The sequence below is a fragment of the Phaethon lepturus genome, unplaced genomic scaffold (assembly GCF_000687285.1).
Source record: "Phaethon lepturus isolate BGI_N335 unplaced genomic scaffold, ASM68728v1 scaffold1971, whole genome shotgun sequence".
NCBI lineage: Eukaryota > Metazoa > Chordata > Aves > Phaethontiformes > Phaethontidae > Phaethon > Phaethon lepturus.
This window is the reverse complement of record NW_010515320.1, coordinates 1-18,180: the sequence shown is the minus strand read 5'-3', so window position 1 is coordinate 18,180 and position 18,180 is coordinate 1. Positions and strand designations below refer to the sequence as shown.

At 45.4% G+C, this 18,180-nt stretch overlaps 1 protein-coding gene across 1 annotated transcript in view; it reads right to left on the bottom strand.

Annotated features, from left to right (window-relative positions):
- DOCK11 (dedicator of cytokinesis 11) overlaps positions 1 to 18,101 on the bottom strand; it is a gene marked incomplete at its 5' end in the record, with an annotated part of 63,753 nt that extends 45,652 nt beyond the window's left edge. Inside the window, 15 exons of the mRNA XM_010295688.1 lie at positions 278 to 354; positions 536 to 658; positions 2,231 to 2,313; positions 3,290 to 3,412; positions 3,794 to 4,003; positions 5,675 to 5,815; positions 7,887 to 7,970; positions 8,545 to 8,624; positions 9,065 to 9,242; positions 10,482 to 10,616; positions 13,727 to 13,822; positions 15,653 to 15,722; positions 16,863 to 16,945; positions 17,670 to 17,759; positions 17,985 to 18,101. Coding sequence (XP_010293990.1) covers positions 278 to 354; positions 536 to 658; positions 2,231 to 2,313; positions 3,290 to 3,412; positions 3,794 to 4,003; positions 5,675 to 5,815; positions 7,887 to 7,970; positions 8,545 to 8,624; positions 9,065 to 9,242; positions 10,482 to 10,616; positions 13,727 to 13,822; positions 15,653 to 15,722; positions 16,863 to 16,945; positions 17,670 to 17,759; positions 17,985 to 18,101 — 1,690 coding nt within the window. The remainder of the gene's footprint in view (positions 1 to 277; positions 355 to 535; positions 659 to 2,230; positions 2,314 to 3,289; positions 3,413 to 3,793; positions 4,004 to 5,674; positions 5,816 to 7,886; positions 7,971 to 8,544; positions 8,625 to 9,064; positions 9,243 to 10,481; positions 10,617 to 13,726; positions 13,823 to 15,652; positions 15,723 to 16,862; positions 16,946 to 17,669; positions 17,760 to 17,984) is intronic.
- Positions 18,102 to 18,180: the final 79 nt, after the last annotated feature.

Sequence of the window (18,180 nt, the reverse complement as noted above, 5' to 3'; positions counted from 1 at the left end):
GTGTAACACTAACAGCAAAAGCAGGCAGGTGGCTTCCTTTAGATTTAACACGTGATGGCCAAACTGCAAAGCGGATGCACCCCTCAGGTAAAACTCTGCACTTAGACCACATCCCTCCACAGAATCCATGAGAAAGACTTGCAAGTCGGGGGTTGTGCTGAATTACTCATTACAGCCCCGAGAACCTCTTGTTAATGAAACAGCAAAACTCCCCATAGAAGTGTTAACTCCTGAGGCTAGAGCCATCAGCATTTATTTTAAGATCCAAGATCCTTACTTGTGAAGTCTAGTGGGATGTCTTTGATGATGATATTTAATTGGGCTGGAATGACCTGTAGTTTTGTCTTCTCCGGTCTGCATTTGAGAGAAAGAAACAAGAGTGTGAACTTTGAAAACTCAGGTGCGGAACACATCAGCAGGGCTTTTTGTCACCCTCTGAGTATTTTAGAAATTGTCATCTCATGCTTACGGTTAACTGTTTGAACATGTATATTAAAATGCCTGCTCAGCCTCTGCACCAGTCTCTTACACTTACTTCTTATACTCTGCTAAAAGTTTCAGCATATCTTCATTCGAGAGTTTGCTGCTGTCTTGCTTGTACAGAGGCGAGAATTTTCCTTCAGCATCAAGAGTGCCCTGGGAGTCTTTGAACACTGGTCTGCAGAAAAGAAGAGACACATTTCTTAAATGTTGGTAAACATGCAGACACTAGGCTTTTTGATATGTCAGGCTGAAGGGCAGTTTATCAGGCGAGGGGTTCACTGGCCTGTGACTGCTCTGAACACAGCCAGACCTTCTGATTGCCCTTCCATCCTCATGTGGTGCTTAGACACCACATGGACTACAATCCACCATGTGACATTGTCCACCATGTCCCACTGGATAGGACATCATCTATTTCCCTTCTCTCCAGCCACGTGAGAAGTATGGACCCAGCCCAGCTGCAAGCCTGGTCCACAACCATGAATGCCCTTCAATCCCCTCCCACTACCACCCATGTGGTAGAGTATCTTCCTAGTTGCACATGGGGTCAGAGCATGGAAATCCTCCTAGGAAAGGAGTGTGCAATGAAGACCTGTCTCAGGACATACACCAGCTTCCATACATCAGGAGACTTGACTCTGCCCTGGATGAATACCAGCATCTTTGACCTCGAATATGAAGGGTGTGGGTGTCTGTGTACAGCAGGAACATTAAAGCATCTGTACTCCCTTTCTGTGCAAACAGCTTCTCTGAAACCCCCAGAGAAACTGCTCCAGGGATGCAGAGCAACACAGTTCCCCACAACAGGCTGTTGGCCCCTCAAGTCCTTGGTCTCCAAATGCAGCTCTTTACCCATCATGAACAAATCTGAAGCGCGTCAAAGTCAATGCACATGCAGAGCCCACTGTTGGGCTGAGGCACCACTTTGAAAGAGGGCTGAGGCACTGCGCAGGGTGTGTGCTGGCTCCTAGGAGAGAGCTGCATCCCAAAAATACCATCCTGAAGCTGAGAAGCCAGTGTCACAGGAAAATCCAGCTCTACTCTACTCTACGAATACACATTGCAAGCTGCATACCACCAAATCCCAGCCCACTGTGACAGTCATCTGGTGTTCCCATGTTATTATCCCTTTTGTCAGCACGAAACAGCAGTTTAGCAATAGGAGGCAGTGGCAGAGGGATGAACTCGCCTTTAGGCCTTCCTCTGACGTGAGATTTAAGGGATGTACTTTTATCAGTCACAGTAAAAGAACAGTGATGGAACGGGATTACTATCTTCAGTCGTTCCCAAGAACATTAATTAAAGCAGAGTCTAAGATGGGAGACAAAACCCAGCTGATTGCCACCGCCAGGCCAGGAGCTCCTCCACTCTCATCCTTGTCCCCGGCAATGGCTGGTGCCAGGAGGGAATTTCTGCACTGATTCCCGTGGTAGCACGGGACGGGCTAATTCCTCCCCAGGAATGTTCCACCCTGATAGAAGTAGCTACAGGTCAGCAGGCAGGTTACTGTCTTCCCAGCACTGGGAAGGTTACTGTCTTCCCAGCACTGTTTACTTTTTAATATTTTGCTTCTAATTCTAGATAGAACATTTCAGGCCAATCCCCATTCTGTCTTGGGAATTGGAGACAGATTCTGCCCTCAGCTGCAAATTCATTGACTTGGCCCTTTGCCCACTTGGCCGGATCATGTCCCGGATAACTCCCAGCAGCTCCCCCCATGGCCAAAGCACAGGCCGAAGTGACTAACCTGGCAGCCCAGCCGAAGGGCATCCTGTACTGCCCCAGACGGCTGCACACCTGCTTGGCCACCTTATGGACCTTCTGGGCAGTCTGCAAAACACAAGAGAGGTTAGCGTGTTCTCCCACACTGCCCTGGAAAGGGAGTAAAGAGTGCTGCACTCTCCGAGGAGAGGAAACTCTCCGTACTCCACAACACACAGCTCCCCAGGCACACAACGCAACAGTCGCTGGAACAGTTGACATCCCTGTCACGTCACACCATGCACATTTATTACTTTTGCAAAGCAATAGCAAACATGTTGTGAGCACAGTCTTATTAAAACTCCTTTTGATTCTGCATTAAACTGTCAGGGTATTAGTATTTTCCAAAGGGTATTAGTAGTTATTTTCCAAAACTGACTGTAATTGGCTTATCCTGTACAGGTTTACAACGTGTGCCGAGGGAAGGCCATCACATACCAGGTTTTCCATACACTGATTTTCCAGGAACTAATTTTGACTGGCTGCAGCAAGGCAGCATCAGCTCCACCTAGCATGCAGAGACTGATGCCAGCAGGACCAGGACCAATGACCACTCTTTGCACAAGTTCCCCCATATGATCATGGCACTCTGCACGGAGCAAGACAGAGGCGGGTTAAGCAGAATAAAGGGTGAAGCCCATGTTCTGCTGCTACTAAAAGATCGCTGTTCCCAGGCAGTGTGAGCCAGGACCAGTCCAAGACACTGCGTAGGAACCACGTAGCAGTGCAGCCACTTTCTCTGAGGATGAAGTGTCCCATGTTTTTGCTGCCTTGTTGAAGTGTAATGGGGAAAGGTCCCCCTGCCCCAACTGCTTGGACCTTTCTAAAAACCCTCTGCCTTCTTCCAGGGGAAGGAAGTGATTCTCCCAGGACAGCCCAGCTGAAGCCAGCCTGGGAACAGCACAAGTAGCACAATGGATGAAGACCAGCATTTGCCAGAAAGCAGATAAAAAGCAACAGAAACAACCCATGTTTCAGACCACAGTACTCGTCGCAGCAGCAGCAAGCATCACTAAGCAAACAGTCTCATGGCCCCATCCAATACCTTCCCTGGGTCTGAGTTTTTCATGTACGGCTCTGCACAGTGCGTAATGCTGCCCTGCAGCACCTTCTCCACACGGGCCACCAGGAAGATCTCCACATGTGGGTCAGTCACGGAGAAAACCCCCTGCAATAGATAGACAGTAGGCTGTCAGACAGCAGGACTCCCTACCCACACTGCTGGGTTTTGTCCCAGTCATCTCACTGTCCCCTCTCACAACCCACACAGACCCTGCTTTGGTTGCTGCTGTGGATGGGCCATGTGGGCTCACAAGGCTTGAGCATGGCCAAGTCATGAAAAACTGCCTGGTGCTTTGCCTATTGCTGCCAGTCAGCCTGAAGCGATCATCAGCTTGAGACACTGACCAAAACATGACAAAACCCCACAGCTCAAGAGAAAAGCTGACTTCTGCTTCTCCAGACAGCGGATAACAACACACCACAATGCTACCGAACAGCCACAGCTTCAATGGAGACACAGAACGAGAGGAGAAAGTCAGTTCTTCACCCGTTTTATGTAGCGCAGGCAAGACGCGGGAACTCCGTGAACAAGGCTTTCGCCCGGTGAACGTCCCTCGGTGCTCTCTGCTCCGGACACAGAATTATCCAGCAGCATGTCACGGACAGACGGAGGGTTCAAGTCCACATGGAAGTCAGCTGAAATCTTGCAATTATTTTTCAGGTCAAATAACGCCAAGCTTAGGAAAAAGGGCTCAACCTGGAAATTTGATTGGATATATGTGTCAAAAAAATGCGTGTTACAGGCTTAAGAGTATTCACATGCATTGCCTTCCCTGCTAGGGTTGCCTTCTGCATCTGTTTGTTCCTTTAGTTTTGTACACCAGCACTTTACAGAATTTTTACAGACAATTCATGTTTATTAGCTTTATAAATACATAAAACCATTTTCCCCTGCATCTTCTTGCATTTTGCTCTAGTCAATTTGAACAAAGCTACTTTAAAACCATCAATGAAATATAAAGAATGAAATCCATAGGGTTTTTTATATAAATGATAAACTATGAAATTTAGGGGGAAAATATTACCCCAATCCATCAGTTAGAGCTGTTTATCCTTTGCAATGAGAAAGAAATCAACTTAAGAGTGTTTATGTTCACGTGCTAAAGACCACTTCACTTATTGTCCAAAGTCAATCAGCTCTGCAAGACACTCAAAATGTTCCTCAGCTGCTATATGCTGAGTGGCACAGGAGCAAAATTAGCTCTCCCAGCCAGGAGAGCTGAAATACAAGGCTAACACTGCTGAGGAACTCCATGTGCAAAATCTGCCAACTTATTTGTAGCTATTGACCTTGACAGCACAAAGCAAGTGGCAACAATTCCAGGTATTTTTTATTCAAAGATCCTAGCAGGCATGCATCCATGTAAAGATAAAAGTGAAGGCCTGTAGATAAGACTGTAGTCTTAGTAGTCCAGGACATTACAGCATAACTTGGGGGCATTACATCAATACTAAAAATGTGTTGATTAGGTCTGACTCTGGGCCTGATTAAGGATGAATAACAAGAATCTCTGCTATCAGTGACACATTCTTCCGCTGGAAGTTACTGAGGAGAACGAGCCTGGTGTACTAGCTGTGAGCTGCCAACATGAAACCATTACAAAAAAGCTTTTGCAATTCTAACAGGCATCAGGCAAAGTACCATCAGCAGAGACTGGTCAGTGCCAGGACCGCAGCCTCCTCTGTGATGCTATCTGCTGCCCTGGCACCCTTGCATGAAGGCTTGACCCCAGCCACAGCAAATGCAGGACATGATAATAGGGATTATGTTTTGGGAGGAAAGACTGGAGGAGCCTGGTCCGCTCAGTCTGGCAGAAAAAAGGCTAAGGAGAGATGTAATAGCTGTTTACAAACATCAGAGGCTCAGAAAATACAAGGAAGAGCTTTGCACAACTTTGGCACAATAACAAATGCATATAATAAAGTGGCTGTGAATACAGTTAGGCTGGGAGTCAGAAGGTTTCAGAACAGGGAAATCCCTTGCCATTAGGGGAAATGAAATAAAACACAGCAGTGAGTGGTTTGGAGATGAAGCTTAATCATTTACCAACAGGACTTTCACAGGGATCCAGACACACATTCCTCATTCCCTATGCCACTGAGCTGCGGGTTTACCAGCAGTCCCAGTTCCTGGAAGGCTGGTGCACATCAGGACAGAACCCCTCCCCAAATACATTTTTGGAGCACCAAAATACCAAGGCAGACAAATCCTGCAATGACCTTGGGCCAGCGGCCACTGCCTGCCCAGGTCCCATTGGAGCTCATAGCAAAATGGGATGTTTTTATCCACCCAGATTAATCTGCCAAGGGGTTTTTTTGCCAGTGAGGAGAAAGATGAGAAAGCAGGACATGCCAGAGCTCCCCTTACGTTGGTGGGTCCTCCGTCCGACCTGTCGCTGAGCTGAGCGAGGAGGTTGAGGGAGAAGTCCTGGCAGCACACTACAAAGCGCCTGCTGCACTTTTCCTCAAATGGCTTCACGTCTGGCTCGATCCCCGAGAAGTCTAGCCTCTAGACAGCAAACAACAAATTTGGTATCATTAAAAAAGAAAATAACCCCCTGAATAATGAAAGGGATTTTTAAAAATTTTTTTTTAAAGTGGTACAAAAGGTACAAGACATTCACAAATGAGTGCCATTTCGTGATGTTACACAAATGTATTCAAGACATGAATTCATGAGGATGTATCAGTTTTTAGCAATCTGGTTTGTAGAGCACAGAACTAAACCTCAATATGATTTCAGTTCCTTCCTGCTTTGCTGTAACCCTGAGGATCTTCCCAAACAACATTACAGCTTGGGGAAGAAAGTGGAACATAAGCCATCGTTACACTCAGAAAAGCATCTTCCACTTTGAAGATTTGTCTAGTTTAAGAGATGGTCCCTGTGCCTGAAATAGAGAGAAGGCACACGCCAATGGGATCGTGAACAACATCTCAAACTGGAAGGCATTTCGAGATGCACAGAAATAACCAGCATAGCTAGAAACAACAAAGACTGTCTGCAGAGCTGGCTGGGAAATCCAGTCTTGATTATAATCACCTCCTTCCTAACCCAGAATGTCAGGTCTGTGCCTGGTCTGCGCCTTGACATCCACCCTTCCCAGAAAGCGGACACATACGTGACCAAAATACCATCGGCCAGATAAGGACCCTCAGCCTTCACCACATCTGTCATACTGGGCACTGGGGACACAGAGCTACCAAACACCCCTAAATACCAGCACATCTCTCAGTGACAATTTGGCATAGTCCTATTTGTTTTTTCCCCTCAAATCCTGCAGAAACCTGCATGCCAAACTTAGGGCACTGACATCTCACAATCAAGTAATTTCAGCAAAATAGGCTGCAATTGTTAATCTGATTCTGGGAAACTCTTCCCATTGTTTCCCCTGTTTCACAGAATCACTAGGTTGGAAAGGACCTTCAAGATCATCAAGTCCAACCATCTTCCTTTCAAAGAGGAAAGTACGTTGTAGGTATATGTTCCTGCTCCCAGTTTCCTTAGCACCAGCCATACAAGCATGCACATACACATCAGCATTGACTGGGGTAGTGATTTTGAATATCCAGTGTTATAGCAGATCAAACTGACCCACACCAGAATGAAGAGCTCTGGGTATAGAGGGAGGGCAGTGAATTCAGCCTAACCATTTGGTTAGGTAAAATAGATATCTTAGATGCTCTACACTGAATAATATTTCCATTTTTATTAGCTGACTAAAATATAGGAAACTTCTCAAAGCTCCTCTTAAAAAAAAAAAGCCTCCTGGATGGTTATCTACTTCATGTTAAAGATCTCAAAGAATTGCCAAGAGAAAAGCTCATTTTGTACAACTAAACCTTTTAATGATTAATTACATTTCCTTGTTAAACCAGAATGTTCTTTTTCACAGGTGTGAACAAGCCAAAGCATGCCAGAAGGAGAACGAGAATCTATGAAATAATTTGGAACAATTCTCTCAAACTGTGTTAACAATTGCAGCTCTTTCCACTGAAATCCCACACCTGGACCTTGGCAGAGTCCTCAGCAAAGATGTCAAAGAGGAAAACAAGCCAGTACTCAGTGAACCCCTACTCCAGTGCATAGAAGAGCATGGGGTGTTTTTTCTGTTTGTACATCCCCTACATTTGAAAACTCCCTGAAGACTGAGGCTCTCCCTGTAAACCCCTGGCATGGTCTTTAACACCACTGCTTCCTACTCCAGACATGCTGAGCCCACACAGAGTTGCAGATGTCCTTGCAATACCACTTCTACTGCTTCTGCAACCATGAGAACCTCCCAGAGGCCCAGATGATCGGTTTGAAATCCAGCAACATCAAGATGCATCATGCAGAAGCCAGCAAAGCTGGAAGGAGGCCATGTGTGGGGCTGCTGCGAGTCTTCCCTTTATTTGAGCTATCACCTGAGCATCGACATCTTGTTCGGCTCTCACTGACAGGGACGTGGGCTGCACTTCTGCTCTCCAGTCCACCGAAAAACACACTGCCTCTGCAGGCGAATGCTGTGGCCATGCAAGGGAACAGGGGTGGCACGACACAGAGAATAAAACCTCACATTTGCGAATATGGGGATGTTTACCTGGACTTCTGGGTCGAAAGAAAAGAGGTTTTGTCTTCCATCATTTCGGCTCAGTTTGTTCAGCTGATCTGTTTCTCTTCCGTACTAGGACAAAGGAAAGCATTGATATTACTGCCTGGCCACACAGAGGCAAACATTCATTATTTGGAAAGAATAGAAGCAAAACAAAATAAATATTTCTCAGGTTCCCTTTGTGATACGTGAGATGATGCAAGGCTTCTCAGCTGCAGCCACCAACACGGTGCAATGACAGTAAAGCGATGTGGCTCTGCCAAAGGAGAAAGCAGACATAAATAGGCGACCACACTCTGGATCATAAATAGGAGGCAGCTGCCACCTAACTGCCCCTCTGCTCTCATGGCCAGGACGGTCACCCCTGCTGAGAAGGAATGAGCAGTATTGACCACAACAGCCCTCCATTCACTCTAAGTTTGGCTTTTCCTTAAGGGCTCCACACTTGGAAGTCAGGAGCATGCAGCCTCAAACCATGGAGCTCCATCCGTGAGACAGGCAGATGGGGTAACAGAGACCCCACCAGCACTCCGTGCCTGCCCAGCTCCCCCAGAGCTGAAGACACAGAAAGTGGAAAACTCTTTCTATGGACATGGTGGAGAGAACTAGCTATGGGCTGGGAGAGTGATCTCAGCAAACACGATACCTTCATCAGCTCCGGATGCATGCTCCTCTCCAGGCTCTCCAGGATGTTCTCTGATTTTCCCTGCGTGCTTGATTCATCATCTGCAAGGACACAAAAAACAGATGTTCAAAACAACTGAGCACCGCTCTGCCAGAAAGTATCCTGCAAGATTTGCTTACAATAGCACAGAAACAGTTTACAGAGATTTTTCCATTCCTCAGGAGTAAGATTTTTTCCATACATTACTAGTACCAGAGTGTACTATTAGAGCCTGTGAGGTCTTTCCAAACCAGAACTTAAGCAAGGAGCCAATTTTCCAGGAGTGTTGAAACTTTGCCATGGATTTCCCATCCAGAGGAAGGGTGATGTTTCCCTCCACTTTTATTCCTCAGACTATCCTGTATATTATACTAAGCCCTTTTGCATGATATCATGTGTCAGCCACAATTCTTGCTGTTAATCCAGAAAGAAAAGTATACACTTCTCCAGGCACACTGCTTGCTGGAGAAGGGTGAAGGTAGGTGTTTATTTATAAACGGACCTTGCACGGATTCCACAGTATCTTTCTTCTCTTGCACCAAACTCTCAGTATTGCTCTGAATGATCTTCCTCAGAGTTACCAGCCACTCTTCCATCTCCTGCTCCGTTTCGGCTGCAAGATAGTGGCTGTACTTGTCTATTGTCTTCAGTTCAAATGCGTAACGGCGCATTTTAGGACACTGAACAAACAAGTAAGAAAGAGAAAGATTTGTATTACATTTTCCTCTACGACTCAGCACAGTACCTGCCGTAAGGCTCCTCTGTGAAAGCATCCTCAACTGAAACACCGTGAAATACAATGCAAGCACCCTCCTTGACACAGCGCCTCTCCTGCAGTTATCACAAAGGGCTTCGTGGCTGCAACTGAGCAGTATGCAGCTTCATGGTTGCCACCTACTCTGAAAGTGGAAGAAAGCCAGGCTGAACCACAGACACTGCACTGAGGAGCAGGAGCAAGCACCTTCTTACGTCGCCAGACCTTTAATATTTACTCAGAGAAGCCAGGATTTGTCTGACACAGTAAGTAATGTTGCACTCCATGATGCTTGGAAGGCATCTGTCTTAAAAGCAAGTGGTTCAATGCAACTTTTGTGAGCTCTGCTGGCCTTTAAACAGCATTTTCCAGCCAGAAGCCAAAGCAAATCTGATGCAACTTGGGAAGTACATCCTGTATGTCACTGAGGCGTGCGCTACTGCTTCTACTGTGTTCGGAAAGATAAATGGAAACGCACAGCTCTCACTCACCCATGCTGAAGCAAACCGCCAGAGTAATTTCAGCTGCCCTGTACCAGCTGCACCACAGTCGGTGCTTGAAGCTTCTGCAGAGACAGCAACGGCAGAAGGCACAGCAGCAATCCACTGCTGCGCTTCACTCCCGGCATAGCAAAGCAAACCCAGGTTTAAGCCCTGTACAAATCCCTGCTCCTCAAACCTTACAAGCCCTTTGCAGGTCGTAAGTCCCAATGGGCTGCATGTTTGCATGGACCTATCGGGATGTAGCTTAAGAAACAAGAAGCTGGTGTGAGCAGTGAACAGAGGAGGAAGGCGTTCAAGACTAAGTCACGCCAATTACTTACTGGCTTCAACCCTCAGGGTGTCTTGGAAGGCACCTGACCTACAATAACCAGGTAAAGGAGATGGACAGAGCAGGGAGTCAGGAGATGAGGTCGCGCTGAAACGCCTCCATTTTACTCTGAAAGCTGTTCTTCCACTTGCTGTCTTCCTGGCCAAAAGTAAGGCACCCTTGTGAAACACCTTGCCTGCCTTTTAATCAGATTAGCTGACCAAGCAAACCAGCTCTTGGTTAGTTTGCAAATCCATGCCTTCACCCCTCGATGGCACAGACCTCGAGAGAGCATGTCTGTCTCGGAGCTAGCAATGCATAAGCCCATGTACAGCCATGCAGAAAGCACACCTACCTGAACAACGTCATTGCAAGCATCCAAGAAAATACAGCCTTTGGATTCTTTTGAAATTTTCTCATCTTTGTAGGAATTAAGAATATAGGAGCCATCTGTGAGTTGTGACAAGTAAAAATACCTCCTCTTGAATACCTGCAAAAGCACAAAGTCTTGCTCATGCAAGTGTTCACTCTGTTGTATATCACAAACCACAGCCACAGTTTCAGTATCTGCCCTCCTGCTATTGAAACAATACTGTAATAAGAAACACTGATGACTCTAGAGTGTTACAGATTCACCCCTTTGAATATGACTTGTTTTTATAAAGAGAGATTTCATCATCTTCTTTAATTTTAATGTCCTTGTTGTTATAAGTTTGTCCATCTAAAGAAAAGCCCCAGGGTTTCCTGCTTGTCTCAGCTGGCTCCAGCCTCATTTATCTTTACAGAGTAACGCTGCATGGTAAATTCAGATCAGCATATCACTTAAAGATTCATCCCACCCTACAGCAGATATTTCCAGAGCCTTTTTGATAAAGACCTCAGTTAGAATTACAAAGCAATTGTCCAGAAGACTTCGGTTCAGACATGTGGAAACTCCTAGCACTCAAATGCAAGCCAAAGGACACTGTAATCCATTCAGCTGCTAGTATTTTTGTGGGTTTGTGTTTTGGTTTTTTTTATACAAACCTATTTTCATGAACTGGTTTTGGCTTCGTGTTCAATTCTCACCTCAAAAAGCAGTAAATTTGGGAGAAGTGTTTCTATGCTTGAGTTACTGATTTTTAGCGGGGGCGGGGGGGAAGCGCGCTCTCCAGTATCTCAGAACATCTTCCTTCATGTTTGTCAGCCAAAAGACACTGGACTATAATTCAGGAGAACATTTTGGCAGCGATTATGGTAGCACCGTATGCTGTCAGGTCTGTAAGGAGTGGGGCACATTTCACAGTTGCTGGATATCTGTGTTAGGAGAATCATGAAGGAAGTCGGAGCAAGCAGCACTGTGAGTATTTCCACTGTTCTGCCTGTCTGGAAGATCTATGAATAAACACAGCATTTTTTATCCCAGATGGGAGACTACTAGTAATTTCCTGCTCCCATCATTACTGACACCAGCACACGTTCCATAAAACCACTCACTTGCACAGAACTGGAAGGGAGCATTGCGCTCTGAATAGCAACCTAAGCCCTCTGAAAGGTAACTTCTGGCGTCATTTAGATGACTAGTTATCTGTAGAGATACTCCAAGGTTGTTGAGCTTTAAGTTTTATAAGATTTAACTAAACCTTTAGTTCACAAAGCATAAAAATACATGGAAAGCTAACTATGCTAAGTGTTAAGCCAGCTTAAACATTGATTTAGCACTTCACTGAATCAATCTCAGAAACTTTGGCAGTGGATGCTACAGAAGCGCATGATAGATCTCTCACTAGATATTACAGGGTTGATATCCCTTGTGGGTATGGGATTTCATGCTAAACCATTTGCATCTTCTGAATTCTGTTCAAAAGGGAATGCAGAATCAAGCAGCAAACACTATTCCTATGATCTTCCGCCCTTGTAAGCACTGCTGTCAGAAGTAATTGTCAGAAGACTATGATCATTTGAAATTAATACTATAAACCTAGGACCAGAGGGAACATCCCCTCTGATGAGGCTACAGATGCTGTTGGTGAGCACTGCAATTGGAGAGGGGTGGCTAGAGGATGGGTGAAGTCCATTTGGGCAGAGATGAAAGAAGAAAAGAGAAAATCCTGACACCATGGTTATAATGCAGCACACTGACACGCTGCAGAACAGACAGCAAGAGACCTGGGACAAACCTGGGAAGTTCTCTGCAAAGGAAAGGTTACACTGAAATAAAGGTTGGCAGCTGTAGCCTAATTACAGTTTGCTCGTGGGCTGGCTGACCACAACATACACTCTGCACATGCTTAGCAACAGTCTGAGGTACCAACAGCTCAGCACGTCACAGCAATGAAAGGACCAGCACTCAAAAGATGGACACATCTGCTCCTGTGATAGCACAGCAGCCTCTCAAAGTGGTGATAAGGCTGAAGACGTTCAAAGTCCTCAGATTTCTTGCATGTGCCTTAGGAGGTGTTTTGTAAGACACAAAAGTGCTGAGGACCAGCTCAGAAAATGGCTACTGATTTTCAGTACTTTGATATCTGAGTTTCATGAGAGACTCTGTGGGTCTTATTAATTGAACTGAAGCCAGTGTAGTTCAGATAACATCTCTGAAAGGTGGGTCTGAGGTGCTGGGCACTGAGGCCAACAACACCACACGAGGTCAGCAATACCACAAGAGACTCAGTTAAGAACAGACCCAACTCACTGCTCTGAACATGTATGATACCTCCTCCAGAAGTTACCGGAGCAGAAATGGCTTCAACCTTGCTGCTCAGAAAAGCAGAGGATCAGACTGTTCTGTCTATAGCCTTCAAGCTCATAAGTAGTAATTTTACAATTCAGATTAAAATTAGCCCTACAAACGGTCCTGTTCCACTTCTCATGAAAGCATAACTTGTTGAATTGAGCCTCAGAACAACTAAGCTTTTTGAGATTTATTAATATCCTTGCAAAGCAGCCTTACTGCAGCCATCCTTCAGCTGCACAGTTGAGCATAACTCCCTAATATTCTCTCTATGCTGTAAAAGGCAGCTGCATGGTGGAACAACAGACGGGCTCATTGCCACAGCAAAAACCTGTGGTGGAACTACTAAAAACCTCCATGCAAAATCTAAGCAATGTCACGCCGGATTACGTACAGTGGAGAACGGGAGACAATGCAGCTGTTGCTTCTAGGTAATGCTCTATCTCCTCAGTGATATCACCCCTGCTTTTAAAGCAAAGACTTGTCATTTCAATTTAAAACTGGTCTCCATACATATATCCTACCAGCAAGGAAACTATCAATTCAGAAAGTCTTCTTTGCAGGGCAGCTGTTTCAGTTATTTAAATTGTCTTCCTCTTCTGGGCCTCAGCTGCTCATTCAGAAAACAATCTTGGTTTACTAGAACATGCTTCGCCTTTTTGTTCAGCTTGCCTGTCACAATGTGAAGTGTATTGGTCTTATATTCTGGGGAGGGATGGGTCAAAAGCTGTTAACAGACTGGGTTTGCCAGTCCACATAGGATACTCTACAAGAAGGGCTGATGCCCATCCAAACCCACCCATTGCACTCCTGCTAGCTTTAGAGACATGGTCTGAACTTAACCTTGTGCCTCATTCACGATTAGCATAACGCTGGATCAAACTCACCTTCATGGTGACAGTGATTGTGCTATTTACATTTGCCTTGTGCAGCCAGCCTTGCTTTATCACACCACCCTTCTGGGAGCACAGGGATGAGGAGTCCTGAAAGAGAGCGAAAGGTCAGAAAAAGAGGAGATGAGGTGAACTGCCTCCCATGCAAAATTCCCCTCGGACACAAGGGATATGTCCACCCCGGAAAGCAATACAGTTTTAATTACAGCAATACAGTAACAGAATGTGCGTGTAGCATGTACAGCTGCATGTACAGTGTTATCACAAAAAATTTCAGGGTTATCCCTTTCCAAGAAAGAGGCAAACCAGGCTAGTTTGGGTCACCTTTAAACAAGAAAGATTACATCTACGCTGATAGAGCTGCACAGCAATTTTGCAATGAGGAAACGCACGTTGGTTCTTAGGCAGGGTTTCAAAAACCTGGGGAAGAAGGAAATTTTCTGTCTGTTTAGAAAATTGCAAAATGCAGAACTCCAGACTTGTTTTGTCATTTCCTTTTGTATAAATCCACTCTCCATTTTAAATTTGGGCAAAAACCACCAAACCCCAACAGCTGAAATGTAACTGACTGGTTTCACATTTATCAAAACAAAAAGTTTCAAGGGACCCGATCAGGCTGATCTTGGCGTACCAGCGGGGGTTTCTATCTTTGGTCCTGGCTTGCAGTCCCAGAAGGGGAGAAGGCCCCTGCATCCATACCTAACTGTAACCTCCGCTAGGGAGGGAGGGAGGGAAATGAGATCCCAGACTGGTGAAAAAAACTCGCCCTGGGATTTCCAGTGACTCAGCAGCAGAGGTGGACCTGGACTGTCTGCCAACGAGCCATGAAGGGACTGGTTTATATCATCCTCTGCATCCCAAATTGCAGGTTTTCACTCTTCTCTTGTCAAACTTCCAACGACAAAGTAAATTGTCTAATGCTTTATTTCCTTGGGAAGGAAATAAAGGAACAACCCATGATTTCTCCTTTATAATGGTTCACCTTTTTTTCATCTTTTACTTGAATTTCCATTACATAATTCTAATGTAAATGCTCCATCAGGAAACTGTAACAGAATCCTTTAGATATGGCCGTGCCAAAAGAGATAAATGCCAAAATATCCGCCAAAGCGCTGGGAATACTCTTCCACAACCAACATCAGTAACTTCACTTGTTTGAGTATTTGAGACACTGACAGGAAGAAAAAAGATCTCCATCAAATTTTGGTAATATTTTTTGTCCTTTTGCTTTTTTCAGAGGCACGCTGGTAAACATGCAGCACAGCTCTGTCTCCAGCCCAAATTATATTATTATTATTAACGAGGTAATAGCTCAAGTTAACAATGTAATGCAAACCAACACCACAACCAAAAAAATATTAGGGCCAAACTTGAAAATACATTTCCGTTTAAGAAAAAGCCATCCCAGTCCAGGGATGTGTGTGTGTGTCGGGCCATACACAGCAACTGTCAGAAACATGCATGAAACAGCCCCTTCAAATCTTCACCTCTGCAAGAAACCTCCCTTTTCCTCTACAAGTTCCTCAGCAGCAGCATCTTGGTGCCATGTAGATTTTAAACAGCTGGGCTAAACTCTTCCCACCGTAAACTAAAACTTCTTAATGTCTTCTTAATGAAGAATTTTACTTAGTAAGTGTTTGCCTTCCTTTTCTTCTCTTCCACTGCTGCAGCATTTCAAGTGAAAAAAACATGAGAAATATTACAGCTAATCTTTCAGATAATTTAGGAGACCCTTGGAACCAAGAGATTATCTTGTCACACTTTGAAATAAATCGCTGTCTCAGTTTTAGTCCCATCTTCACAGTATGAAGCATGTCACCAGAAAACCATTCCTGGGAACTGAATTCTGACTTTGCCTTGTGAAACCTTCTTTTTAACAGATCTTAGTGTGGTATGTGTTAAAAAAAAAAATCTCCTTACCTCGTCCTTTTCAAAGTCTTCATCAATTTCAAACACATGGCTTGGAATCTTGTCTGGCCTAAAGGATTTGCTGAAATCACAACACATTTTCATTTTTAATGACTGGGAAATGAGGGTCCTCCAAGCCAGCAAGCGGATCCTGAATCCAGAACTAAAAGCCAAACAGCAGAATACAGAGCACAGCAGAACTGTCCTCCTGCGGAAGAAACCTACAGACCCTTACAGCTGGAGAAAGCTAACTTCTGAGTGCATTTCATGGAAATTAAGTATAAGCAGTATGTAATTAGCTTTCTCCTTGTTAGCTGTCTGATTCTGCTGAGCTTTTGCTGACTTGCATTTATACAACACGGAGATGCAGCAGGCCAGTCTATCTTCCATCTTGCTAAAAAGGATGCAAGATCAGACTGCAAAATTATTCACAAATTTTAATATGATCTGATCAACAGTGCTGCCCCATTGCTGCTTCACTTCCCTGCGAGATCCTCAGGACAGACCCACTTCAGCCAATTAACAGGAAAAAGCAGTTAACAAAGCTGCCAGCACACGAGCAGCCTGAATAGTGGTCCAGACATGCACGGAGCCCGGGGAGCGAGAGCAGAGCAGGCGCCACCACTGAGATAATAACAATCCAGCAGAAATCCAAGATGCATACGCCTGCCTGAAAAACCCGATTAGCTTTGGGGCTGGAATCACTGGCGCAGCCTGGCATGTCAGAGCACTGCCAGCATTAATAGCGATACTACACCACCAGATTGAAGCTGTAACACAACATCTCAGTGACAGGGGCACAAAGAGGATCTGCTCGGCGTGGGAACACCGCGTCTAGCACGCAGAGAACTTCAGCCCAGGGGGACAACAAGGCTCCCGATTCGGAATGAGCGGACACTGCCAACACTATTTATCCTGCCACGTGCCCAGACTGTAGTCCGTCCTCATCCTAGATGGAGGGGGCTGTTTGCACGCTGGTGCAGAGGGTGTGAAGTACTGGCCCATGCTGGTAATACTGTCAGCATCTCCCTGACATAGCTGAGTGTCAACAAGAGTGATAACTTGAACCTCTGGCTCTCTAACCTTCAGAGTGACATACCTCTGGAGAGGAGGCTGCTTGTAGGACAGGCATCAGGAAAAAGGGCAGACTGTTTCTACTAAGCCCGATCAAACCCCAGTCCTGTGACCATGCATTAGTATGCCAAGGGAGCGCGACACTTACCATGGCAACATCCGAAAGTCTCCTGAGTATTCCTCATACTTGTAGTTTACCACGTGCCAGTCTGAGCTGTAGGTTTTAATGCACTGAAAGGAAAACAATACAGCTCTTTGAAAGCTATGCTAAGCAAATCAAAACCATGCACAAGTCTGAAAGGTTACAGACTGCTGGGTGAGGTAAGCACAAGTAGGATGGGTGTGAAGAAGCTGCCTCACTTGTTTTGCATTGCAATACAGAATTTCATAAGGAACATTTTCAGCACAGAGACAAAAATCACACAGTATCTGGCCTGCCACACAGCTACTGATTTTGTATTTATATCGGTCCAAGGGTTTAAGAAAGGAGGAGTAGTGATTTGGGAGGGGACAATTTTCCAGAAAGCATCAATTTTCTGCCTTCAGAAAATCAACGTCTAAATCAACATCGACCACCACTTGGCATTTAGTTCCACTGCACTTGGAGGGAATGGTCCTAGAGAGCAGCACTTTACGGAACAAACCCGTGGCACTCGGGATGCTCCGGGGAGGCTGTGTAGTCCACCCCTTGCCCTGCTGCATGCCTTCACCTTGCAGCTCAGGCAGGCAGTGCAAAGCCACACACCTTGTCTGCGTACAAAACCCACTGGAAAGAAGCACCACGCAAGAGGCACGTGCAAGGACTAATGCGTGCAGCAAGGCTGCCAGTGGCCAGTGCCTCCCATACAGGAAAAACTAAGTGATCTGCAACCTCACAGACCAGGAGCTACAGCAGAGCATCTTGCCTAAGGGAGAAAGTGCTGAAGGCAGGTGTTGCATGGACTTTTGCCCCCACCTCTTTGACAAAGAGACTCTGAGCTTTCCTTAGAGCATCTTCTGGCACTGTGGACTGGACAGTCCTTCTCTGTCGACTGATGACTGAGATCTGCAGGGAAAAAGAGAGCATGGTGTCAGTGCAAACTGGGTCATCAGAGCTTGGTACTTGCTTTAAATAAATGTGGTGGGCCCAAATCACCAGTGGGTCATTTCAGTTTTATGTGTCAGTAATGTAGCCAAAATCAACATGTGGTTAACAGTGGAAATTTTCCAAGGTAAGCAGGACTGGAGATGAGTGAGCCTCAAACATGAGAAATAGCCAGCACAAACTCACAGATACATCTTCAATTGGAAATATCAGCAGGTCCCGGAGGGGATCGCTGTAGATCTGAACTTTGCGTTGAAGGATCACATTCTCATAGTCTAAGGGTTCAACCACTTTGGTTTTTTCCTGCAGGAAAAATGGAAAATGATACAATTTACATATATAATACATAAAATTTACATATATATAATATATAAAATAACTA